Here is a 27322-nt window from a genome sequence, read left to right on the forward strand (position 1 = left end):
GCTATTCAAACAAATAGTGCTGACACTAAACACTACACATAGACAATTACCCACAAAAGCCTACTGTCTATGGCTGCCTTAAATATGGCTCCCAATCAGAGACAATGAATGACAGCTGTCTCTGATTGAGAACCATTCAGGCAACCATAGACTTACCTAGACACCTACACTCAACACAAACCCATACACTCTCCCAAAACCCCCTATACCATACAACCACCCCAGACGAGACAACTACACACAAACATCCCCCCTGTCACACCCTGACCTAACCAAAATATTACAGAAAACAAAGACAACTAAGGCCAGGGCGTGACAAGTATTGATACGGAGGCTGATGTTTGGCATGGTATATCGATGTTTGTCACTGATCCGCCCTCGTTCATCGATAAAGTTGTAATGTGTTGAAGAACATTGTTGTGACTGGCATTCTCGGTAGAGGTTGTGGTTGTTAATTTAACTCGGCACCATTCTATCCTAATAGCTTGTCTTTTTTGTATCCATTGAAGTCATGAGCTTGAAATGTTCTAGACACGGACCACACAGGATGTCAAGTTGAAGCACCTTGTGTACAATCTATTATTATTTTCAATCATAATCTTCAACATCATTAGAAACTACAGTATAACTGACCGTAGTTATGGTATTCGCTGCATATGTCGGCTCCATCAGAAATGACCTTTAAATGGTGCATAGCAGACAATGCGCGATCGGATTGAATCCCAGCCTTCCCCAGTACACTGGTCCTATTCCTTTGACTGTAGTGGGAACAGACAGACAGAGTCTGGATAATTTTGGGGTTATTATTAGCAGGTCTAGCAGTCAGATTCACCAGAGGACTTTGATAACCCAATTACTGTGTTTAATTAAGTGATTTACTCAGCAATAAGCTGGTTAATTAAACAATTATAGCTGGGCTATCTGGAGAGGGGGACCTGCTGATGAGCTGCAGGTGTGAAGGAGGGAATGAGAGCGTGAGGGAAAAACTCTGCAGACACTGGGAAAATAATATTTCATACAGTATTGTGCCTGGCAAAATCGTGTGTGTGTGTGTGTGTGTGTGTGTGTGTGTGTGTGTGTGTGTGTGTATATGTGTGTGTGTGTGTGTAGCTGTAGCTTTTTTAACCTCTGATCACTTACATTACCTCTCTTTGACTCACACACAGGGCCGGTTCCAGGCATAAGCAACGTAAGCGGTCGCTTAGGGCCCCCGACCCAAAAAAATAATTTGTGCAATTTTGAAATTTGGTTGTGCATCAGCAGTTTTTATCTTGTTTTTTTCTTATTATGTCAGTCAATGACAGTCCTTCAATTATCCATGTCAGCTAACAATTTTTAGATTGGCAGTTAGTCTAGTCAGCATGCAGGGCACATGCCCAGGAGCCCTGATCTCTAGGGAGCCCGTATTGACTTTGTTATTCTCACTCAGCTGCAGTGCCTTCAGAAAGTATTCATACCCCTTGACTTATTCCACATTTTGTGTTACAGCCTGAATTCAAAATTGGTTAAATAAATAAAAATACACAAGAGAGATCGTGCCGGCCCTTCTCACACATCACTTGTGGTGAAAATGATGGGGTGAGAAATAAATGTGTGGGATTGTGGTTCCTTTTCCTCTCTCTCTGTGGAACACTGGAGCTGGCTTGAGTTTCAACTGTACAGTATGAGGCTCATATGGTGTTAGACTTTGGAAGTGTAAGTCAGAAGACATCCAAATGCCTCTATCTCAAAAGTGTTGAATGATCTATGCCAACATTGGCAAACAGTTCATCTATCCTTCACTCTCTCTCTGGCTCCAACATTTAATTCCATTTCAGTCCAGCTTGAATGTTCACCATGTTAGACACGTTGTTCCACAGAAGAATGTTCTGGATAAAGTATTTGAATTCGAACCCATTCTGATTCTATGGTTCCGGATGAGTTAGTGTTCCGGTCGCATCATTGGTCCACTTTCTCTCTGTATCTCTCCGTTGTTCTCTCAACACTTTCCTCATTACCGCAGTGTCCTCATCAAGGCCAGGAAATGTAAAATAATTTACTAATCTCAAGGAAAGTGTTAAATCCGGATTATTCACCCATGGCTGATTCTCCTACAGCAATTTGTCTCTCTAGGCCTCTCCCTCCTATTTCAAGGCAAAGTGATAAGTTCAACTTAATTGCAAATATGTCTTTGTTTTCTCTTATCATAGTTTTCCTGTGCTTGTAGAGAACTTTTCTGACAATAGCTGTAGAGGGCTTTTGTACAGTAGCTGAAATTCCTTTAAATATTTTTCTTAATCCATGATTTTCATTTGCAGTGCCACACTCACAACCTGTTGTGATGTCATAATGCACATAAAAAGAACACATACACACGAGTGCTCAATGGAGCTTGAGAACCCAATGGTGCTTTCAGCACAAGGCTCATTTGTCAATCATATCAGTGGCTCGAACCCAGTGGTATTTACACTGGTACTGGCATGGCTGCTTTGGTCTGATAATGAACCCTCATAGAGATGGTCTCCGTATTTCATATCATGAATGTATCTGAATGGGGTACCCCTGCATACAATAAACAGTATTTGTGGGTAGGTAAGAGCAAGTTATAATAACGTTCAGTAATAAACCATTTAAAAGTAATGAACAAACAGTTCTCATTATTTATTAATTATTGCTCTCACAATAGTAAACGTTAGTAAGCTAGTTATTCACGCATGTATTAAACAACTTTTAAATTCTGTATTAATGATTCAAAGGATAATTCATGAGATGTTTAATATAGGTCCTTATAAACCATTTACTCATCATCACTAATCACTGGCAAGTGTCTTCACTGACATTTTCAACCTCTCCCTGACCGAGTCTGTAATACCTACGTTTCAAACAGACCACCACAGTCCCTGTGCCCAAGAAACCAAAGGTAACCTGCCTAAATGATTACCGCCCCGTAGCACTCACGTCGGTAGCCATGAAGTGCTTTGAAAGGCTGGTCATGTCTCACATCAATACCAACATACCGGAAACCCTAGTCCCACTCCAATGCCCCATACCACCCCAACATATCCACAGATGACGCAATCTCAATCACACTTCACAGTGCCCTTTCCCACCTGGGCAAAAGGAACATCTATGTGAGAATGCTCCCTCAATGTTAGCAAGATAAAGGAGCTGATCATGGACTATAGGAAAAGGAGTGCCGAACAGGCCCTCATTAACATCGACGGAGCTGAAGTGGAGCGGGTCGAGAGTTTTTCAGGTTCCTTGGTGTCCACCTCACCAACGAACTATCATGGTCCAAACACACCAAGACAGTTGTAAAGAGGGCACAACAACACATTTTCCCCCTCAGAAAATATTTGGCATGGGTCCCCAGATCCTCAAAAAGTTCTACAGCTGCACCATCGAGAGCATCCTGACCAGTTGCATCACCGCCTGGTTTGGCAACTGCTCGGCATCTGACCATTAGGCGCTACGGAGGGTAGTGCATACGGCCCAGTACATCACTGGGTCTAAGCTTCCTGACATCCAGGACCTATATCCTAGGCGGTGTCAGAGGAAGGCCCAAAAAATTGTCAAAGACTCCAGCTACCATAGTCAGACTGTTCTCTCTGCTACTGCACAGCAAGCGGTACCGGAGCACCAAGTCTAGGACCAAAAGGCTCCTTAACAGCTTCTACCTGCAAGCCATAAGACTGCTGAACAATGAATGAAATGGCCACCCGAACTATTTACATTGCTGCTACTCAATGTTTATTATTAATGGATAGTCACTTTACAAATTACCTCGACTAACCTGTACCCCTGCACATTGTCTCGGTACCGGTACCCCCTGTATATAGCCTCGTTATTGTTATGTAATTTTCTTGTGTTACATTTTCATTGAATTTTTTACTTTAGTTTATTTAGTAAATATTTTCTTAACTCTATTTCTTTGATCTGTATTGTTGGTTAGGGGCTTGTAAGTAAGCATTTCACGGTAAGGTCTACACCTGTTGTATTCTGCGCATGTGACAAATTACATTTGATTTGATTTAAATATTTATAAATGTTTTGAGTGACCAGTGTAATTTCTCACAAAAAGATGGACATGCAATTGGTAGAGATTCCATCATTACCTGATGCTCCTTCAGTTGTCAAAATGAACATATCAAGGGTTAAAGAATAAGCACACAACACAGAGGATGTTTAAGGAAATATATTGAACATTTCACTTGCTGAACATTTCAAGTGCAGTGTTACCTCTGAGCCTTGGGATTTTCTTAACTCATATCAATCCCATATCCCCTTTTCTCAAATCCGGACTTTGAGGCTAGAAACACTGCTGATTTTCATTCTTAATTAAGTGCATTTCTTGAATTTTTCGAGTGCCTTCACTAATTCAACATGGTCCTTCGAGCCAGATAATCAAGGACTGATTTCAGACCTGGGACACCAGTTGAGTAGACTCTCTGGCCAACCAGTGATATCAATCAATTAATCAATTACCTACCAGGTAGAAGAAGAAGAAAAAACAGTAGAACACTCCAAACCTCCAGTCTGATTCTTTGTGACATTTGCGGGTAAAAATGCTTGATTTTGCTATGGAGATTCTGACATTTTGCATGGCAATACGCAATTATTTTATCCAATTTGTCGCAAAAATGCGCTGACGAGGGCGTTTGTTTAAGTGTGGCTTGATTGAACTATATTATACAGTAAATTTGCAGTGATTGGTTGAAATTGTGAGCCCTCTTTTTGTACTGCGATGATGGGTCCATTTTATGTGATAACGTTGCGATGATTTGATTGTTTTGTGCCGTGACTGGTCAAATTTGCAAGCCCTCGCACAACATGCAGGGAATGGTTGATTTTGCAAAACAAATTGCAATCGCAGAATGTCGGAATCCTGGAGGGACTGATGTACTGTAGATAGCCTATAGAACCTCCTGGGATACACAGAGAACATCATACTTCAGCCTCAATCTCATTACCTTCCCTTCAACCGGTCTTCCAATGTCTAGCCATGAGGAACGAACCAAGCTATCTCCTGTAAAAATCTATGTAACTTAATAAGGTGGTTTTAAAAGCACACCATCGGCAACCCCTCCTTTGTCTGCCCTGCCCGATCCCCTCGTATCGTATTTGTAATTCACTCCCCTACATTATAATCACTCGCCACCTGCCGGCCTTTCTTTAGCTGTTCCACGGGACACCATTAAGTAAAAACTCACTCAAGGAGGATATCGATTCGATGAGGAGTGGTGAAGTGGCTTTTGTGTCTTGACTGAGTTAGTGGAGGGTGGCCGAGAAGAACAACATGTCACAGTTTTTGGACGTGAAAGAGATGTGTTTCTACTGTTTGTAGTAGAAGTGCTGATTCTACAATAGAGAGAGGCGATTGGAAGTGTCCAAGTTCACTGCAATGGGGAATAATAACCAGTAAACACTACAGATTGTTAATGAAATACAGGCACTCTCTTGTACTTACCTCAAGGGAATGACATAGAGTAACAACTATGAACAACACATTGTACTTTCTGATACTTTGCAGTACTAGTTCCCCTTGGGGTCGCACGTGAATGGTCAGCGCTGTCTGGATATGTAATGTTCTCAGTGTATATCCATGTCTCATACAGTAGAGACTTAATTTGTTGTATCCATTTAGTTTGTATGAAAAATAAATAGGAACGTTTGTGATGCTGCATTGGGACCTGCATTTCCCATTGGCACACTAAACTCAATGAAGTACTTGAAAAACTGAAAACATAAAAAGGGGTATGAACTGTCCTCGAAAGGAAAGAAACTACTTTCAAGATAATTACTTTTCCCTTTATCTGTGTTCATTCACACATGATATTCTACAATCACACTCATCCTTTTCCAACTACCGTTTATCTATACTAAAGCAGTGTAGGTATGCTGCTCTCAGGATATGAATGATAACATTGAATCATCGTTACCCCATCGTTACTGCAAGTTAATAAAATAGTTCAGTACAATTCAAATGTAATGTCCCTGACAAACAAGTTTAATCTCTAATTATTTTAATTCTATAATAGACACACATCTATTAATTGCAGTTTTCAGGCATTAATGCCTTTGTGTGTGTGTCATTGACATATACATGGTGTGGTCAGTGATATCATGTGTGTGTGTGTGTGTGTGTGTGTGTGTGTGTGTGTGTGTGTGTGTGTGTGTGTGTGTGTGTGTGTGTGTGTGTGTGTGTGTGTGTGTGTGTGTGTGTGTGTGTGTGTGTGTGTGTGTGTGTGTGTGTGTGTGTACATCAGTGCATGGACATATTCCTTGTTCTCTGTTTGTTACAAGTGCAACACAGCTTCGGATTCCTCTCTCCATATCTCCATATCTCCCATCTCTTCCTGATGACTAATCCAGTAAAACAAAGACTCCGAAATGCATCAATGCTTCCGAAATGCTTCAATGCTTCCGAAATCACCCCATTTCTTTTGGCCATTGTGCTCCCTCCCATCATGCCAGAAGCGCTAATTCAGGGTTCAATTAAGGCGATGATGAGTTTGGTTAATGATGTACAAACAGCTGTTTGTGTCTTACGTCGTTGTTGTCACAAAACAGCGGACTGGTTCACTGCCAAGGTCAATACAACTCCCAGACAAACAAAGGCTTTAGTGTTTATCACTTATCTTTGTCTGTCGGTCGGTCGGCCATGTCTGTCTGTGTCCTTGTATCTCTCTCTCCCCCCGATTCTCTCTCTCACTCCTTCCTTCCCTCCCCCTCTTTCAGTCTGACTGTTCACTGTAAATGATGACTGTGCAGAAGACCATGAATTGACCTGTGACCTCTCTCCTGTGTCCTGTCCCAGGTTGTCCTATCGATACTGAGGACAATGAAGACCCCCCTATGGGCCCTGTTGCTGCTGTGTCTCTGTGTTCCAGGACACTGTAGTGACTGCCAGGAGGACTGCCTGGCCTGTAGCCACATCCTACCCCAGGAGATCAACTTTAACACACTGGTGAGGGTCTCTAAAGCCACCTACAACACCTATCCTCCATCCGTCTATCACTCTATTCTTCTACACTGAACAAAAATATAAACGCAACATGTAAAGTGTTGGTCCCATGTTTCATGAGCTGAAATAAAATATCCCAGAAATGTTCCATACGCACAAAAAGCTTATTTCTCTCAAATTATGTGCACACATTTGTTTACGTCTCTGTTACTGAGCATTTCTCCTTTTGCCAAAATAATCAATCCACCCGACAGGTGTGGCATATCAAGAATCTGATTAAACGGCATGATCATTACACAGGTGCACCTTGTGCTGGGAACAATAAAAGGCCAGTCTAAAATGTGCAGTTTTGGCATGCTGACTGCAGAAATGTCCACCAGAGCTGTTGCCAGAGATTTGAATGTTAATTTCTCTACCATAAGCTGCCTCCAACATCATTTTAGAGAATTTGGTAGTACATCCAACCGGCCTCACAACCGCAGACCACGTGTATGGCGTAGTGTGGGCGAGTGGTTTGCTAATGTCAACATTGTGAACAGAGTGCCCCATGGTGGCGGTGGGGTTATGGTATGAGCAGACATAAGTTACGGACAACGAACACAATTGCATTTTATCGATGGCAATTTGAAGGCACAGAAATACAGTGAGGAGATCCTGAGGACCATTGTGAGGCCCATTTTTTTAAGGTATCTGTTACCAACATATGCGTATCTGTATTCCCAGTCATGAGAAATCCATAGATTAGGGCCTATTCAATTGATTTAAATTGACTGATTTCCTCATATGAACTGTAACTGAGTAAAATATTTGAAATTGTTGCATGTTGCGTTTATATTTTGGTTCAGTATATGTCTCTATTCCTCTTATTTGTCTATGCCTAACCCTGCCTCAGTCACATAATGCTCGAAGAGATCAACTTCAACACAGATTAAATCCCCTGTTGTCCATCTCGCTGTCATAATCTAGATCTGGTTATGACACCTGTACCATGTCAGATATAGAGTTGAATTGTATTCAATTTTGAGTTTGCATTTCAATATTACAATTTATATACATCACATAAGACTGAAATATAACAAAACCGTTTAACATAGGAACACCGGATTTTTGTTTTTTTTATATACACTATATATAATGCTTATTAATTATGAAATTATTACAAATATTAACGCTCCACCCATGAGGCCTCTAGAGGGCGCTTTTGGTCACTCGACTGCAGGAAAGGGGTACTATCTCAAGGAACTCTGACTGTGTTACCAGTGGACTGACTGAATCTAACAGTGTTTTAAATTGTATATTTAAATCATCACTGTATGTCTAATAAATTACTGTGTGTGTATATTTCATAAAAATAACTCAAAATATATCTGTGATCATTTATTTCCCTGAGCCTCCTTGTGCTATTAAAATGCTCAGTCTGATCGTGTGGGAGTGTTGATACAAATGTAAAATATTTACATACACAACCCTGATTGGCGGATAGGATCGTTTAGACTCTAGAGCCTACCTGTTTACCCCTTCAAAGTAGTAAGATACAAATGGTCATTGGTCAGAATAATCAGATCAGATTGTGATGTCATGCTGTGGGCCAAAAACTCCATTCCACCTGAACAGGCTGAAATTCCACGTGTTTTTTCAAAAATTTTAATCAACTCTTACACTAAGAGGGAATGATCATTTTCACAACTTCTGAGTGTTATTTCCGACCTCATAGTGTGGAAATATAAAAAAAACTGGAAAAGCACTGCCCCTTTAATAGGTTGTTTGTCTGTGGGGGTGATAGAGCTAATTCACTCAGGAGATGCTCCTTTGGCTTTAAACAGCTCTGGTGATTCAGTTAACTTAGAGCGTAGGCTAATTATGCACACACAATAAACAGCAGCTGGTTGGCCCACTGCCGCCGCCTGGAGAGATTGATGTCACAAATAGAGCGCTCGCTGTCGTCGAAGAGAGAGAGATTGGGACCCCCCCATAGAGAAACACGCATGCATGCGCACACAGACGCACCTACCATCTCCCTCACTCCCCGCACCCCTGCATCCATCACTCTCTGCCCTCATCCTTCTCTAAAACTACCCTTCCCTCACCACAGTCATTCTCCCCACCCTCTATCTCCTATATTGTTGACGATATCTGACTCTTAGCATTATGCCCTCCCAGCCTCCCGGCATCTGGCTTTTAATTTGCGCTGGCTAATTGATTCCTGAGGATAGAAGTGAGTGTTCTGCCCTCTCCATTCTCTCCATCTCACTGCTGGAGGTTTAGCGCACCACCGACCCCCTCTTTGTCTCGTGGCTTCAGTGTATTCTGCTACGTTCTCTCCTATGTAAGTAAGTAGCCTTGGCTTGTACAAGCCGGAACGGCTCATAGGAGCAGGAGTTTATCTCCTGTTTCTGTAGCGTGAGGCAGCTTGATGTACAAGTACACCCAATGGACAGGACGCAAGTCTATCGCAGGGCCGTCCCCCAGATCTATCAGAGACGCATAGGGTCCCATGTTTTATATTCTTTGGTATGACTCGGCACCCTGAGATAAGGATAATATTTGTGTGTGTATGTGTTGATAGCAGGTTCAGCTCTGATGTGGAGAATCTCCACTGAGAGACTGCGAGACTAGACTGTGATGCGTTCAGAGAAACCCCAAACCCACTGACTGATTCTAGATATATATTCACACAAAGACCATTTAGATAGCATGGATGCCGCACTAATTCAAGGTGAGGTATTTGTAAGACAAAGAAAGGACTCTATGTTCGGGCGAGAGAAGAACAGTACGATGTCTTCATGGGCATCATAAACGTTGTGCTATCATTCTTTAAAAAATACATATACTGTATGTCTTATTGTCACATACACCAGATAGGTGGGTTGAAATGTGTTGTTTTACAGGGTCAGCCATAGTAGTACGGCGCCCCTGGAGAAAATTAGGGTAAAGTGCCTTGCTCAAGGGCACATCGGCTCGGGTTCTCGAACCAGCAACCTTTCGGTTACTGGCCCAACGCTCGAGCCTGCCACCCTCACAATGGGAATCCCAGTGTCTGACGGTGTATCATCGTCTATCTCAATCAAATGCATAAAGCAATTTTTACGTCAGCATTTGACAGAAAATTGCACGTGATTTTCATGTGTTTGGTAGAATTCCATTAACTCCATTCCAGCCATTATAATAAGCCATCCTCCCCTCAGCAGCCTCCTCTGCTCTTTACAGCCCCTGGACAAAGTGGTGACTGGGGAATGAACCAATAACTAACAAATCATAACCTTGGTTTGTCCTTTCCTTCTTTCTTTCTTTCTTTCTTTCTTTCTTTCTTTCTTTCTTTTTTCTCTCTCTCTCTCTCTCTCTCCCTCCCTCTCTCTCTCTCTCTATCTAACGATCATGTGCTCTGTGTATTCCTCCCTCTCTCCTTTCAGGTGTGTCTGGTGGAGTGTGACAGTAACGTCTCCCCTGCCTTCATTTGGGACCTGTGTCGCAAGGTCTTGGCACCGCCACAGTTACCATTCCTGTCCATAGGGGGCGCTGCCATGCTGAAACGGGCCCAGGAGGAGGTGGAGGCCATGCTGCCAGAAGAAGAAGAGGAACAGGGGGACGAGGGGCTGATGTACCCAGCAGCCCTGCAGAGGTTTGACCACGTGGCCCGTGCTCTGGGGACAGAGGAGCTGGGCAGTGAGAGCCAGCTAACCCTCGCCGATGCTGCCTACAACTCCCAGCTGCCCCGGGAAATGGAGGAAATGGACGAGGAAGAGGGGGATAGCGTGACAGAGAAAGAGCAGGACGGAGCGGCGGGTATAAGTCTGTCAAAGCGCTTTGGGGGGTTCCTGAAGGGAAGGCACGGCTACAGGAAATTGATGGGCCCTGGAAGGCCCTTGCAGAAGCGCTACGGCGGGTTCATAGGCGTCCGGAAATCTGCACGCAAGTGGAACAACCAGAAACGCTTCAGTGAGTTCCTGAAGCAGTACCTGGGCATGAGCAACCGAGCCAGCAAGTCCTACAACAGCTACTCCACTGACATCACCCAACAGAACGAGGTGTAGCCATGCCCAAAGCAACCGTATCCCTGCCCTAACCTAGCAAACCCCAGACCCTCCCCTACATATTCAAATCTGTCACCACGGTGATTAAACTTCTGTTCTGAACACAACCTCTCATGAAAATCCACACTGGAGCATTATATATTCAGTCTTGTATATTTCTCATTGATAGCGATAACAACATATCATGAATAAAAGCTAAAAATAAAAATATTTAAAAAATACAATGTATACAGCTATTAATGGTTTATCAGAGAATCACTCTGGATTATTATTATAGTCACACAAACACACTGCATTTGTTTTGCTTTTCCATACTGTATCTGTAATGTAACTTTTTAAACAAATTTTGCCTTCATCAATCTTGGCTATTAGTATTACATGGGTAAATTCAGTGGAAACTTTATGAATTTCCATGACTTACTAGTGAAGTTCTCATTGATTTCCTGAACCAGTACAGAGTACATCCACAAAGTTTCTAAACCCAGAGGCGAAACATCGCGAGACTTCGGTAAACACTTTCGAAACAGACCAAGCAGACCAAGGTTTGGGGTTTGAGAAGTCAATAATGAGATAAGTGAAAAATTATTCCTTAGATGTTCATTTAAACACTCTAAAGGCACAACCTAGATTCGAGCCAATGTCATAAGTAGTTGAACATGCTATTACTCCAACTCCAACCTAAAAGTGACAAACTGGCACGTTTTTATTTTCGTCAAAAACAACTGTATATCGAAGGAATGCCTTTAATTTGACAGGTTGCACACGCGCAGTTCTGCGCGAGACGACCGTTAGACCCGATTGCGTGTTTCTACGCGGGAGTTTAGCTAGCCAACGTCGCCATGACATCGCCTACAAGCGTTATCGGGGATGTCTTGGAGAAGCAGTTTCTGCCTATGGATAGGCTACTGTACTGCCTTCGGTACATCTGTCTTTGGCGGATCAGGGCGTCACTCTCTTTATTGTGCTACCCTCTAGTGGCTGACCAAAAATTATCTTTCAGATTTCCAATTGAAAATGTGCTAGGATACGTTCATGACTATTTGATATATAACACAAACTCATTATTGGGTGTGTGGATGGCTCAATCTGTAATCTATTGACATGTTCAGAACTTCTTAATATTCTCTAAATTTCAATATCTACCCTGATAGTGTCTACTATAATTTGGTGCAAAACATCTCAACGACCTATTCCTACTGTATAAGACTGCAGGAGGTTATCCATGCTCATATACAAATGATCTGTTGGCAAAACTAATGTTCTGATTTGAAATTAACCTTGGCGTGTGTTTGTTGAAGCAGACACAGATGTAGCCTACTGTATGTATGAACAGTGTTCTTTTTCTTTAAATTGTTATTATGTGAAACCATTTTGTTGTGCAGTATAAAACCTGTAAATAGCAGAAATTGAACATATCAATAAAGATAGTTTACTATTTCTTTTGTGGCTTGTCATGCAGCAAATGATTCTGTGTCTTGAGGTGTTTTGTTCCAATGTTCTAGAATGTTCACAAGATGATGACATCAGTTTATACTGTATCAATCCCACAACACTCCATTTATTACACAGAACATTTCCAGACCAATATTGTCTTGTATAATAATAATCATTATCATCATCATGTTCTCTTGAATAAAATCTCCTGTATAGATACAGGCTCATAAGCCAAAATGGAAAGCCTAGAGTAGTTTCCGTCACATATTTTGGAGCATATTTAAATATAACTTTACATCTTACTTAAAAGGCCCGGGACAAGATTTTTTTAAGACTACAAAATAGAAGACTACTTTCGACAGGATACATCTTTATCAAGTATATTTCAACATATTTCAACATCAAAAAGACAAAAACATTTCAGATTCCATATAAAATGAGTGCATCATAATACAAATTATACTTTATTCAATGGTTGTTTTTTCTCTAAGTACATACATAGGACAATATATATAAATACAATTGTTTTGTTTTTTTGCTTCTGTGGATTCATTGGCTTACTGCAAGGAAACATGAGTTTCAATAGAAAATCATGAATATATTTTGGGTCTTAACATATGAAACATCTGTTTATGCCGAACGTTCATTAAACACTTTGTCAACAGAGATGTATGCATGTTAATTTACAATAGGTGGTAGAGTGACAAGGGTTTGGGTTAGGGCCACAATGCCCTCGAGCAGCATACCATTTTAAGATAAGCCTAACTTAGTCTGGTAAATGCATTCAGACTCAATGCTGGCACCATATTTAAGATATTATTATTGGTACCATGTGGTACATTCCACATCTAACCAGGAACCTCGATAATTTTATTAAATTAGTGTATCGCCACTACTGAGAGCGGTACGGGTTATTGGCCATCCAAGTATATGACAAATGTACGGAGATAGATTCCTGTCCAAATATATTATACAAATGTATAATTTTATTAAAATTATGTAAGACACAACCTGCCAATGACCTCCATGTTGTAAAAGGACCCAATACTTCCATGCCCTATTCTGTCATAGTGTCTCTTTAACAATAAACTACAGTGCTTAAAATGATATCTGTTAGTGTAACTAAAGCCTGTTACAAGGCTATATTATAGACCATTTCTGGTGTAACCCCCCCAAAAAAGACTCTGCTCTTACAAAATGGCTGCTCTTACAGATTATCTGTTGACCCGAAACAAAGAAGACTAAGGCAAAACAGGAAGGATAGCTACAGTAGCTGCTAACAACAAGGACGAGATACTGAGTCTTTAACTTTTAACAGTTGCTTGCACCATAGTCAGAGAAGTGAAAATCAGTGCGTATGACATCTGACTGGTCTAAAGTATGTGAATTGATTCCTATATCCCACAACATGGTAATTCTTGGAGGAACATTGTATTTAACACATCTTAGAAAAAACGACAAGTTGCAAAATATAGACACAACATTGCTGGATAATATAACGAAACACACAATACAAATTACATAGTCGACGTCGACAAAACATTATTTTTGTTTCCTTAAAAAAGCCAATTACAATAAAAAAAGCTACATATGAATTTGCAGGAATAAATGGCTTATAAACACATCATCGTTGGGCATGGGGCATATGACTCCCAAATCTGCATTTTACTTCTCCAATTACAACTCTCCAATCAATTCTCAATGTTTAAGACACAACTTACTGGTTACTGTTGATTAGTAGATCATGAGCAGATGGAATCCTATAGGTCAAGGGGGATTCTCCCAGCCAATCAGCGCACTTTATGGAATTGACAACAGATGGTATACATTATTAACAAGTAACTGAACAAGTTGATGGCCAGCAACTCTCCTCTCTGACATAGGTCCTGTATTTAGCATGCTTGTTACTAAGTATTTAATGAAGCTTCACCTCTGCTACTTAGGGCTAACTCCCTCCTTGTATCACTTTACTTTCTTCTCCTAATCGTTCATTCTCCACCTACACTGACAGAAAGCCAAAACGTGAATGTATCGGTTAATCTTTGTATCATATGGATCTGTTCTTGCCCAGGCATTTGAAAGTTGGATTGATTTACAGATCAGATATTCTGCTCAGCACCTGCCTGGCTCATGTCCACCCTTGGCAACAAGCAGAAAGCCTTGTTCCCAAGCCAAGTTATGGACGGCATGATGTCATAGAGCAATAGGCATCCCCTATATAGCTGCTGGGTATAGAAGAGCTGCTGGTTATAGGTTACAGCCAAAGATTTGGAAGAGAAGAAGTCTGCTTCCTGTATAGCCCCTCCCTGGGCAGGAAGACCGAGGAACTGAGATGCGGGACTATGCTGCAGGTATAGCTCATAGGTTACCGGTCATAGGTCATTAAGCTGCGCCCGCCAAGTTCACCGTGAGCACCAACACACAAGAACCCGAAGTTCTCAAAGACATGAACAAAGTACATAAAAAACTTTTAGTTTTTAGTAAAGTTGTAAAAAGTACAAAAAAAGAATAAAAAAAGAAAAGAAATACACCAACGTACATGTTGCTCCACTGGTTGACCCCCAGATCTTTCCTCAGTCTTCACTTGAAGAGGTGACTGCTCCTCTCTTCTGGCAGTCTCTCACTTTCTTTCTCTCCTCCATATCTCTTTTTTCTCTCTTCGTCCCTCTCTTCTTCGGTTAGGAGTTCAGTCGAGGAAGCGCTGGCAGGCTTTCTTCCAGCGACAGGCGGTGCACCACTGATCCCGGTGCTCGATGCCATAGACCTTACGACACTTCTTAGCCTCGCCACGGATCCTCCTGTAGAGAGAAAGGGAGGGAGGGAAAGAGAGAGGAGATGGAAGAGGGAGAGAGTCAGAGATTGAGTTAATTGACAGTAAATGTATGAATGGAAATGGACAGAGAGACATGTGTAGAGGGATGCATAGAGGGATGCGAGAAGGGAAATGACCGTAGACTCAAATTGACTGAGGCAGATATGTTATCAAAAGCAATACAGTAGTAATAGTTTATAGCATAGTATAATAGCTCACCTTGTGGTCCAGTGGCTGCGTGGGGGAGAGGTGCTGGCAGGGTGTGGCCTAATTGGGGCATTCTGCTGCTGCAGCCACTGTTCTCCCACACTGACTGACCGCACAAGGAATGGTGCGCCCTGGTGGACAGAGGGGGAAACACACAGATGAAGAGCAGAGAAAAACTACAGAACATACACATATTATTACTGCCTGCGTTATAGGTAATGAAGAGGGATTTGAGCAGAATCGCAAATCCCATCCAATCAAAAGGCTTCTTCTCCACGTCTCCTCTCCTTCATCTGCACTGATGTGAAAAGATCTGCAGATTAAGGAAGGAAACAAGGACAGGGTGCCACTATACAGTTGAAGTCGGAAGTTTACATACACTTAGGTTGGAGTCATGAAAACTTGTTTTTCAACCACTCCACAAATTTCTTGTCAACAAACTAAAGTTTTAGAAAGTCGGTTAGGACATATACTTTGTGCATGACACAAGTCATTTTTTCCAACAATTGTTTACAGACAGATTATTTCACTTATAATTCACTGTATCACAACTCCAGTGGGTCAGAAGTTTACATACACTAAGATAACTGTGGGCTTGGATAATTCCAGAAAATGATGTCATGGATGTAGAAGCTTCTGATAGGCTAATTGACATAATTTGAGTCAATTGGAGGTGTACCTGTGGATGTATTTCAAGCCCTACCTTCAAACTCAGTGCCTCTTTGCTTGACATCATGGGAAAATCCAAAAAATCTGCCAAGACCTCAGAAAAAAATTGTAGACCTCCACAAGTCTGGTTAATCCTTGGGAGCAACTTCCAAACGCCTGAAGGTACCACGTTCATCTGTACAAACAATAGTACGCTGGTATAAACACCATGGGACCACGCAGCCGTCATACCGCTCAGGAAGGAGACGCGTTCTGTCTCCTAGAGATGAACGTACTTTGGTGCGAAAAGTGCAAATCAAACCCAGAACAACAGCAAAGGACCTTGTGAAGATGCTGGAGGAAATAGGTACAAAAGTATCTATATCCACAGGAAACGAGTCCTATATCGACATAACCTGAAAGGCCGCTCAGCAAGGAAGAAGCCACTGCTCCATAAAAAAGCCAGACTATGGTTTGCAACTGCACATAGGGACAAACATCGTACTTTTTAGAGAAATGTCCTCTGGTCTGATGAAACAAAAATAGAACTGTTTGGCCATAATGACCATCGTTATGTTTGGAGGAAAAACGGGGAGGCTTGCAAGTCGCAGAACAACATCCCAACCGTGAAGCAAGGGGGTGGCAGCATCATGTTGTGGGGGTGCTTTGCTGCAGTAGGGACTGGTGCACTTCACAAAATAGATGGCATCATGAGGATGGAAAATTATGTGGATAGATTGAAGCAACATCTCAAGACATCAGTCCGGAAGACCCAAAGCTTGGTCGCAAATGGGTCTTCCAAATGGACAATGACCCCAAGCATTCTTCCAAAGTTGTGGCAAAATGTCTTAAGGACAACAAAGTCAAGGTATTGGAGTGGCCATCACAAAGCCCTGACCTCAATCCCATAGAAAATTTGTGGGCAGAACTGAAAAAGCGTGTGCGAGCAAGGAGGCCTACAAACCTGACTCCGTTACACCAGCTCTGTCAGGAGGAATGGATCAAAATTCACCCATCTTATTGTGGGAAGCTTGTGGAAGGCTACCCAAAATGTTTGACCCAAGTTAAACAATTTCAAGGCAATGCTACCAAATACTAATTGAGTGTATGTAAACTTCTGACCCACTGGGAATGTGATGAAAGAAATAAAAGCTTAAGTAAATCATTCTCTCTACTATTATTCTGACATTTCACATTCTTAAAATAAAGTGGTGTTCCTAACTGACCTAAGACAGGGGATTCTTACTCGGATGACATGTCAGGAGTTGTGAAAAACTGACTTTAAATATATTTGGCTGTATGTAAGGTGTATGTAAACTTCCGAATACAACTGAAATTTCCTGCAATTCTATGCATTTGGCCATGGCTAATGCTGTGTTGTTTTACTCAAACATAATAACAACATTTTCATCGCTAAATTAATTGTTTTGGGAATTTTCAAATCTCCCAGATGATCTAGCTTTTATTTTGGTGATTGTTAGTTCTCAACAATTATATTATCTGTCCTACATACTTTATATCTGGTTTTAGTCATTTAAGTTAACATTGAAAGCATTTTTCCATACCGAAAATGTATAAAACAATAAAAATATATACACTGCTCAAAAAAATAAAGGGAACACTTAAACAACACAATGTAACTCCAAGTCAATCACACTTCTGTGAAATCAAACTGTCCACTTAGGAAGCAACACTGATTGACAATAAATTTCACATGCTGTTGTGCAAATGGAATAGACAAAAGGTGGAAATTATAGGCAATTAGCAAGACACCCCCAAAAAAGGAGTGATTCTGCAGGTGGTGACCACAGACCACTTCTCAGTTCCTATGCTTCCTGGCTGATGTTTTGGTCACTTTTGAATGCTGTCGGTGCTCTCACTCTAGTGGTAGCATGAGACGGAGTCTACAACCCACACAAGTGGCTCAGGTAGTGCAGTTCATCCAGGATGGCACATCAATGCGAGCTGTGGCAAAAAGGTTTGCTGTGTCTGTCAGCGTAGTGTCCAGAGCATGGAGGCGCTACCAGGAGACAGGCCAGTACATCAGGAGACGTGGAGGAGGCCGTAGGAGGGCAACAACCCAGCAGCAGGACCGCTACCTCTGCCTTTGTGCAAGGAGGTGCACTGCCAGCGCCCTGCAAAATGACCTCCAGCAAAATGACCTCCTGGCCAAACCAGCCTACCCTGGTTTGGCCAGGGTTGGCTGTAATTGTAAATAAGAATTTGTTCTTAACTGACTTGCCCAGTTAAATAAAGGTTAAATAAAAAATATAAGGAATTTTAAATGGTTTTTACTTTTGATACTTAAGTACATATTAGCAATTCTATTTGCTTTTGATACTTAAGTATATTTAAAACCAAATACTTTTAGACTTTTACTCAAGTAGTATTTTACTGGGTGACTTTCACTTTTACTTGAGTCATTTCCAATTAAGATATCTTTACTATTACTGAAGTATGACAATTGAGTAATTTGCCACCACTGTACAGTACCAGTCAAAATTTTCGACACACCTAGGGTTTTTCTTTATTTTACTATTTTCTACATTGTATTTTTTCTACATTGTAGAAAAATAGTGAAGACATCAAAACTATGAAATAACACATATGGAATCATGTAGTAACCAAAAAAGTGTTTAACAAATCCAAATATATTTTAGATTTTAGATTCTTTTAAGTAGCCACCCTTTGCCTTGATGGCAGCTTTGCACACTTTTGGCATTCTCTCAACCAGCTTGACCTGGAAAGCTTTTCCAACAGTGTTGAAGGAGTTTTCACATATGCTGAGCACTTGTTGGCTGCTTTTCCTTCACTCTGCGGTCCTACTTATCCCAAACCATCTCAATTGGGTTGAGGTCAGGTGATTGTGGAGGCCAGGTCATCTGATGCAGCCCTCCATCACTCTCTTTCTTGGTCAAATAGCCCTTACACAGCCTGGTCATGTGTTTTGGGTCATTGTCCTGTTGAAAAACAAATGATAGTCCCACTAAAAGCAAACCAGATGGGATGGCATATTGCTGTAGAATGCTGTGGTAGCTATGCTGGTCAATTGTGCCTTGAATTCTAAATAAATCACTGACAGTGTCACCAGCAAAGCATCCCCACACCATCACACCTCCTCCTCCATGCTTCACGGTGGGAGCCACACATGTGGAGATCATCCGTTCACCTACTCTGCGTCTCACGGCGGTTGGAACCAAAAAATCTCAAATTTGGACTCTGTGAAGCATTTATTTGGGATGCAATCTGAGGTGCTGTTAACTCTAATGAACTTATCCTCTGCAGCCGAGGTAACTCTGGGTCTTCCTTTCCTGTGGCGGTTCGCATGAGAGCCAGTTTCATCATAGCGCTTGATGGTTTTTGCGATTGCACTTGAGGAAACTTTCAACGTTTCCGGATTGACTGACCGTCATCGCTTAAAGTAATGATGGACTGTCATTTCTCTTTGCTTATTTTAGCTGTTCCTGCCATAATATGGACTAGGTCTTTTACCAAATAGGGCTATGTTCTGTATACCAACCCTACCTTGTCACAACACAACTGATTAGCTCAAACACATTAAAAAGGAAAGAAATTCCACTTTTAACAAGACACACCTGTTAATTGAAATACATTCCAGGTGACTACCTCATGAAGCTGGTTCAGAGAATGCCAAGAGTGTGCAAAGCTGTCATGTAACTAGGCAAGCCAGTTAAGAACAAATTCTTATTTATAATGACGGCCTACCGGGGAACAGTGGGGGGTAGAACCTTGTCAGCTCAGGGATTCGATCCAGCATCCTTTTGGTTATTGGCCTAACGCTCTAACCACTAGGCTACCTGCTGCCCCGATCATCAAGGCAAAGGGTGGCTATTTTGAAGAATCTCAAATATAAAATATATTTTGATTTGTTTAACACTTTTTTGGTTACTACATAATTCCATATGTGTTATTTCATAGTTTTGATGTCTTCACTATTATTCTATAATGCAGAAAATAGTCAAAAATAAAGAAAAACCCTGGAATCTTTTACACTATTTGGACTATGCGGCCCGCCCAAGGATTTCAAATCACATCAGATTTTATTAGTCACATGCGCCGAATACAACAGGTGTAGACCTTACAGTAAAATGCTTACTTACAAGCCCCTAACAAACAATGCAGTATAAAAAATACAATATAAGAATAAGAAATAAAAGTAACAAGTAGTTAAAGAGCAGCAGTAAAATAACAATAGCAAGACTATATACAGGGGGTACCGGTACAGAGTCAATGTGCGGGGACACCGATTAGTCGAGGAAATTTAGGTAATATGTACATGTAGGTAGAGTTATTAAAGTGACTATGCATAGATAATAACAGAGAGTAGCAGTGGAGTAAAAGAGTGGGGGCAAAGCAAATAGTCTGGGTAGCCATTTGATTAGATGTTCAGGAGTCTTATGGCTTGGGGGTAGAAGCTGTTTAGACTCCTCTTGGACCTAGACTTGGCGCTCCGGTACCGCTTGCCATGCGGTAGCAGAGAGAACAGTCTATGACGAGGGTGGCTGGAGTCTTTGACAATTTTTCGGGCCTTCCTCTGAGACCACCTGGCATAGAGGTCCTGGATGGCAGGAAGCTTGGCCCCGGTGATGTACTGGGCCGTACGCACTAACTACCCTCTGTAGTGCCTTGCGGTCAGAGGCGGAGCAGTTGCCATACCAGGCAGTGATACAACCAGTCAGGGTGCTCTCGATGGTGCAGCTGTAGAATCTTTTGAGGATCTGAGGACCCATGCCAAATCTTTTCAGTCTACTGAGGGGGAATAGGTTTTGTCGTGCCCTCTTCACGACTGTCATGGTGTGCTTGGACCATGTTAGTTTGTTGGTGATGTGGACACCAAGGAACTTGAAGCTCTCAACCTGCTCCACTACAGCCCTGTCGATGAGAATGGGGGTGTGCTCGGTCCTCCTTTTTCTGTAGTCCACAATCATCTCCTTTGTCTTGATCACGTTGATGGAGAGGTTGTTGTCCTGGCACCACACGGCCATGTATCTGACCTCCTCCCTATAGGCTGTCTCGTCATTGTCGATGATCAGGCCTACCACTGTTGTGTCATCAGCAAACTTAAGGATGGTGGAGTCGTGCCTGGCCGTGCAGTCATGAGTGAACAGGGAGTACAGGAGGGGACTGAGCACACACCCCTGAGGGGCCCCTGTGTTGAGGATCAGCGTGGCGGATATGTTGTTACCTACCCTTACCACCTGGGGGCGGCCAGTCAGGAAGTCCAGGATCCAGTCGCAGAGGGAGGTGTTTAGTCCCAGGGTCCTTAGCTTAGTGATGAGCTTTGAGGGTACTATGGTGTTGAACGCTGAGCTGTAGTCAATGAATAGCATCCTCACATTGGTGTGTGTTCCTTTTGTCCAGGTGGGAAAGGGCAGTGTGGATGCAAAAGAGATTGCATCATCTGTGGATCTGTTAGGGCGGTATGCAAATTGGAGTGGGTCTAGGGTTTCTGGGAAAATGGTGTTGATGTGAGCCATGACCAGCCTTTCAAAGCACTTAATTTGTAGTAAATTGTAGTAAAATCTCTGTATACACTACTGCACATAACTGCTGCAGATATGAACTGAAGGGGGAAGATAAATCTGGTGCAATGCATTTGTTGTGGATGGTCCCTGACAAATATACTAATCAAATAAATTAGGACATATTGCATTTGATGTGGACATCTCACAATACTGCAAGGTAACAGTCCAGCAAAATAACACAGATGAATTAGCAAGGAAAATCTTTATCCACTATTTTAGCATTCATGACAAACGATCTGTCCAAATTGTCAAAATACAATGCATATTTAGTGCACATCAAATTGAACAATCCATGTTTACTGCTGAAAGGGTATGTGCCATGATTGTTCTGTGTGTGCACTGCAGCTGATCTACTGCAGTGACTCGATCGTGCTATTGACCACGTGTTGTTTACAACACATAAAAATGACCCCCAGTTCCTACTAACGATCGATAGGTGGCAGTGATGTAGCACCACAGAACGGGAGTCTATGGGCCAGTGGAGACAAAGGCGATGTTCGGTAATGGAAAATATGATCAAATCAACAAGGGGATTGCCTGGTAAATACCCACGACATGCTATTGGCAGTATAGAGCAGCTCTGGAGGCAGGGCAATAAATCTATCCTATAAAACAAGCGTTCTTTGTCCCTGATGGACTGACTGACTTCTATTCCACAAACACATACTGGGAAAGGCTCTGTAGGGGGAAATGTTTACGCAAATGCACGCTTTTCAAGAAAATACGTGATGAATTCAGAAAGCTTGGAGATATGGAAAGCTCTGTGTTTAAAGGGGGAAAATGAAGTGAAAATAGCATATACCTGGACATACAGCATGAACCATGAACAGCAATTGTGGTGTTCTTAACTGAGTGTTTATACGCAAATTATCTATGGGAATTTCCCTTCAGATTATCCTATTGGATTCTACAGTCAGGGTTGCGTTCAAGAGCCTCAGGAGTCAGGGTTGCGTTCACTGTCCTTTCATTGCTATACCAACACATTTCTTTCTAGGTGCATTTGTATTAATTATCAGCTGAGACGCGGGATGTGCAGAGTTTGCGCATTTGAGGACATTCCTTTGGTCCCAAAGTGCAGCTCTACCCACCCGGTACACCAGGGTTGTTACATCAATTCAGGGGCCTTTTGAGATGTGTATAACTTGGTGGATTTTTTGTTGTTGATTTCACCCAATTTTAACATGCTGTCATAAAGAGAACATGTTCAACTCAATAAAAAACAAGTGTTCCCATCTAAAGAGGTTAAACAATAAAATGACTAAAGTACGTGCCTATTAAATCCCAAATAAAGTAACAGGGTTGACGATTTCAACTTAAATCAGCCATAACTCTCCTTGTGACAGGTGAAATGGAAGCTTGTTGTGTGCAACAGGGAAGGGCAATTGAATGCAACCCCCCCCCCCCCCCCCCCCCAAATGAAATTGTTAAACCATTTCTATCCTGTCTATCTATGGGTAACAGGGTTGACGTGTTATACTTGACCCGCTCAGTTTCCCGCCACAAAACACAAGAAAATGTCCAAAAACAGTAGAACCAGCTCACCTGCTTTAAAAATATTATTTGTCTATTAGATGTTCAATGTTTCTTTTGAAAAAAGATCTTTACAAAGGAATACTATATTAAACGAGAGTTTAGTTCACGTAACAGGGTTGACCTTAAAATGAGGGAAAGTAAAAATGTTTACCTTTAAATGAATCAATAATCACATGAAATCAATAATAATCTTTAGAAATTACTTTGTCAAAGCAACAAAATAACTAGGGCTTTAGAATGATGGTGACATTTTTTTAGAAATGTTGGGGTTAAGGATTGGGATTAAAATCTTCCTGGAAGTCACAGAAGGTACACGGAGGGACATGTCAAAATGCATATAAAAATCAGCTTTATTGAATTCTCCATGTGGTCTATATTAAAGGGCACAGGCTTTTAAAATTCAATATTGGTGCACAATTTCTACTTAAAATATCAAAGGGATGCAAAAGGCACTCATTTCGCGTAACGACCCACCAGGCAAGGTAAAATAAATGCATACTTTCAGTTTTAAATCGTAATGCAAGCCTACCTGACTTGGTTGAGGGGTGGAGGTGGGTTTGGTCCAACGGCAGGTGGAGGAAACAGAGACGGGTGATGCCACCACCTGGACTGAAGCAGCAGCCTGCAGAAGTAAACAATGTGGTCAATAGTCGCGATCAGGTTGGAGCATTAAATGCAAAATACAAAACTAAAGGCTGTATAACCACTTGCAAAACAATACAGAGGTTTCAATAGCTGCTCATAGCGTGTTTGTAATGTATTCAAACCAAGAAACATATGTTTTCCACTTTTTATGTCCAGAACAGAGAAAATGTAAACATTTATTAGGTACAGTACAACATCATGTTCATGGAAATGGTTCTCTCCTACAGATGGTGGGCATCGAGGCATTCAGTTACTTTGAGCATGGTATGATCGTCGGTGCCAGGTGCGCCGGTTCCAGTATATCAGAAACGGCCGGCCTCCTGGGCTTTTCACGCACGGCAGTGTCAAAGGTTTACCGAGAATGGTCCGCCAAACAAAAAACATCGTGCTAGCTAACAGGCGGTCCACAAAAAGGCAAATAATGGCGCAATACAACAGTGGTGTGCAGAACGGCATCTCAGAACGCACAACTTGTCGGTCCTTGTCACGGATGGGCTATTGCAGCAGATGACCACACCGGGTTCCACTCCTATCAGCTAAAAACAAGAAGAAGCGGCTCCAGTGGGCACGCGATTACCAACACTGGACAACTGAGTGGAAAAACATTTCCTGGTCCAACGAATCACGGTTCCTGTTTCGTCATGCTGATGGCAGAGCCAGGATTGGTGTAAGCAGGTGTCAATGGTACAGGCTAGTGGGGGTGGTGTAATGGTGTGGGGAATGTTTTCCTGGCACATGTTAGGTCCCTTGATACCAATTGAGCAACTATTGAACGCCACACCTTGTAGAATCCATACCCTAAATAATTCAGGCTGTCTCTGGAGGCAAAGGGGGATCCGATCCGGTACTAGATGGGTGCACCTAATAAACTGTCTACTGAGTGTATATCTCTATTATGCGTGGGAATACTTTGGGAACAAATTAAAATCACTTGGATCTGATTTGCTGGTGTTTTTACAGTATTTTATGTCCAACAAATCACCCACCACCAGTTGGGGAACCCTGTCCTAGTGCCTACCTGGTAGGAGTGCTCAGAGTGAACCTGCCCGAAGCACCCTGGGATGGAGGGGGCAGACTGGCTGAGCTGGCTGGGCTGGGGGTTCACTTCTGTTGGGGAGTCTCCTCCAGCTCCTGCTCCTACCCCTGGTTCTCCTGGTCCTACCCCAGAGGGAGAGGGGCTGGAGGGGGAGGCACAGGCCAACCAGGGGGTGCTGGTGCTAGTGGTAGGGATAGGGGTGTGGGTGGAGACCTCAGGAGGTGGGGTGAGGGGCTGCAGCTCCCGCTGGTGGATCTCTGTGTAGTAGAAGTCCTCCTCGCTGCGGGAGCAACGCTCATGCTCAACACTCTGGCTGTGGAAGGGAAAACACATAGATATACGGTACATAGATTAATGCAACTGTTGTTTTTTTTGTATTCTTCTGCCAATACCACTGCTAGTAGAAGCACTCCCACATCATCTAACAATACAAGTATTTTAGAAAGCTTTGTGGATACATAATTGGAAATGTTATTGTCACTTACCCCAGGTGCAGGGTACGGATGTGACGTTTCATCCCCACGACAGATGTCAGAACCTTCCCACAGTTGGGCCACAGACACCTGTAGGCCAACTTCACTGAGTTCTGGAGAAAGGAAACACAAGTTCACAGTTAAGCAAGGTTGGTGGAACTGACTCAAATCTAAATGAAGAACAAATAGCTAATAGCTGATGTGTTTGCCAGTCAATTCTGGTCAATTTTCCGTGACTACCCTACTCACCCTGCGTTTCCGTGGCGCAGGCTCGTCAAACAGCACCTGCTCCAGCTCCATGTCCAATCCCTCATCAGTGGGCGTGGCCAGGCTGTGACCTTCTGTCTCTGTGGTTGGCGGAGATGGGGCCGGGCTTCTGTAGCCACGGTCACAGCTCCAGTAGCCACTGCTGCCGCTGTCTGAGAGTTCCCCCGCTCCGCACTCCATGCCAGTAGAACCTGCTGCACCACACACACACACACACACCACACACACACACACACACACACACCCACACACACACACCACCACACACACACACACACACACACACACACACACACACACACACACACCACACCACACACACACACACACACACACACACACACACACATTAGATTAGACCTGCAATGATTAATGAAAAATGTACAGGAAAAATATAACTAAGAGCTTATCAATCAATTAATATATCAATGAATTACTACCTATGACTGTGTCTCTGTGAGGTGGGCTCTGAACAACAGGGCTGCAGGACAGGCTGGTCAGAACCAGGGCTGCCATCATCTCATCCATATCCACTGACTCTGGACTCCTGGAGCAGGGAGAAAGGGGAGAGGGATTAGGTACATTCACACTGAGAGAGAGACAGAGAGAGAGAGAGAGAGAGAGAGAGAGAGAAAAAAGAGGAAGAGACAGGGACATGTATACCCTGCTCCCATAAACACACTTGCCCAACCTCCCACACTACATTACACTACGCTTACCTCCCCACACTACATTACACTACCCTTACCTCCCCACACTACATTACACTACCCTTACCTCCCCACACTACATTACACTACCCTTACGTCCCCAGACTACATTATACTACCCTTACCTCCCACACTACATTACACTACCCTTACCTCCCCACACCACATTATACTACCCTTACCTCCCACACTACATTACACTACCCTTACCTCCCACACTACATTACACTACCCTTACCTCCCCACACTACATTATACTACCCTTACCTCCCCACACTACATTACACTACCCTTACCTCCCCACACTACATTATACTACCCTTACCTCCCCACACTACATTATACTACCCTTACCTCCAACACTACATTACACTACCCTTACCTCCCACACTACATTACACTACCCTTACCTCCCCACACTACATTACACTACCCTTACCTCCCCACACTACATTACACTACCCTTACCTCCCCACACTACATTATACTACCCTTACCTCCCACACTACATTACACTACCCTTACCTCCCCACACTACATTACACTACCCTTACCTCCCTACATTACACTACCCTTACCTCCCCACACTACATTATACTACCCTTACCTCCCACACTACATTACACTACCCTTATCTCCCCACACTACATTACACTACCCTTACCTCCCACACTACATTACACTACCCTTACGTCCCCACACTACATTATACTACCCTTACCTCCCACACTACATTACACTACCCTTACCTCCCCACACTACATTATACTACCCTTACCTCCCTACATTACACTACCCTTACGTCCCCACACTACATTACACTACCCTTACCTCCCACACTACATTACACTACCCTTACCTACCCACACTACATTATACTACCCTTACCTCCCTACATTACACTACCCTTACCTCCCACACTACATTATACTACCCTTACCTCCCCAACACTACAATTATACTACCCTTACCCTCCCCACACTAACTACATTACACTTACACTACCCTTACCTCCCCACACTACCCTTACTCCTCAC

At 42.6% G+C, this 27322-nt stretch overlaps 2 protein-coding genes across 3 annotated transcripts in view; one reads left to right on the forward strand and one right to left on the reverse strand.

Moving 5' to 3' along the window:
* The first annotated feature begins 6820 nt into the window (after positions 1–6820).
* LOC120022960 (prepronociceptin-like) lies at positions 6821–10974 on the forward strand. The gene is made up of 2 exons (XM_038966920.1): positions 6821–6946; positions 10354–10974. Exons 1-2 carry the CDS (start codon positions 6821–6823, stop codon positions 10972–10974), a joined length of 747 nt encoding a protein of 248 aa, XP_038822848.1.
* A 1538-nt stretch (positions 10975–12512) lies between these two features.
* The window catches only part of LOC120023628 (zinc finger protein 395-like), a 33774-nt gene continuing 18964 nt past the window's right edge, over positions 12513–27322 (reverse strand). The window contains exons 4-11 of one of the 2 annotated variants that reach the window (XR_005472722.1): positions 26016–26122; positions 25558–25769; positions 25321–25421; positions 24818–25148; positions 23684–23776; positions 15440–15558; positions 14948–15206; positions 12513–14206 (exon numbers count right to left, since the gene is read on the reverse strand). Coding sequence is in view for 1 of the 2 variants with exons in the window: in XM_038967674.1 (XP_038823602.1) it covers positions 15095–15206; positions 15440–15558; positions 23684–23776; positions 24818–25148; positions 25321–25421; positions 25558–25769; positions 26016–26122 (1075 nt within the window). In the remaining variant the exon portion in view is untranslated. Of the gene's footprint in view, positions 15207–15439; positions 15559–23683; positions 23777–24817; positions 25149–25320; positions 25422–25557; positions 25770–26015; positions 26123–27322 lie in introns of both variants that reach the window. The other variant, XM_038967674.1, reaches the window with a different exon arrangement.

The sequence above is a fragment of the Salvelinus namaycush genome, chromosome 28 (genome assembly GCF_016432855.1).
Source record: "Salvelinus namaycush isolate Seneca chromosome 28, SaNama_1.0, whole genome shotgun sequence".
Taxonomy (NCBI): Eukaryota; Metazoa; Chordata; class Actinopteri; order Salmoniformes; family Salmonidae; genus Salvelinus; species Salvelinus namaycush.

Excerpts from the sequence above, each read along its gene's own strand:
- LOC120022960 (XM_038966920.1), top strand. The coding sequence starts at position 6,821 with ATGAAGACCCCCCTATGGGCCCTGTTGCTGCTGTGTCTCTGTGTTCCA. Across the intron at positions 6,947-10,353 it reads AGATCAACTTTAACACACTG|GTGTGTCTGGTGGAGTGTGA; the intron begins GTGAGGGTCTCT and ends CTCTCCTTTCAG.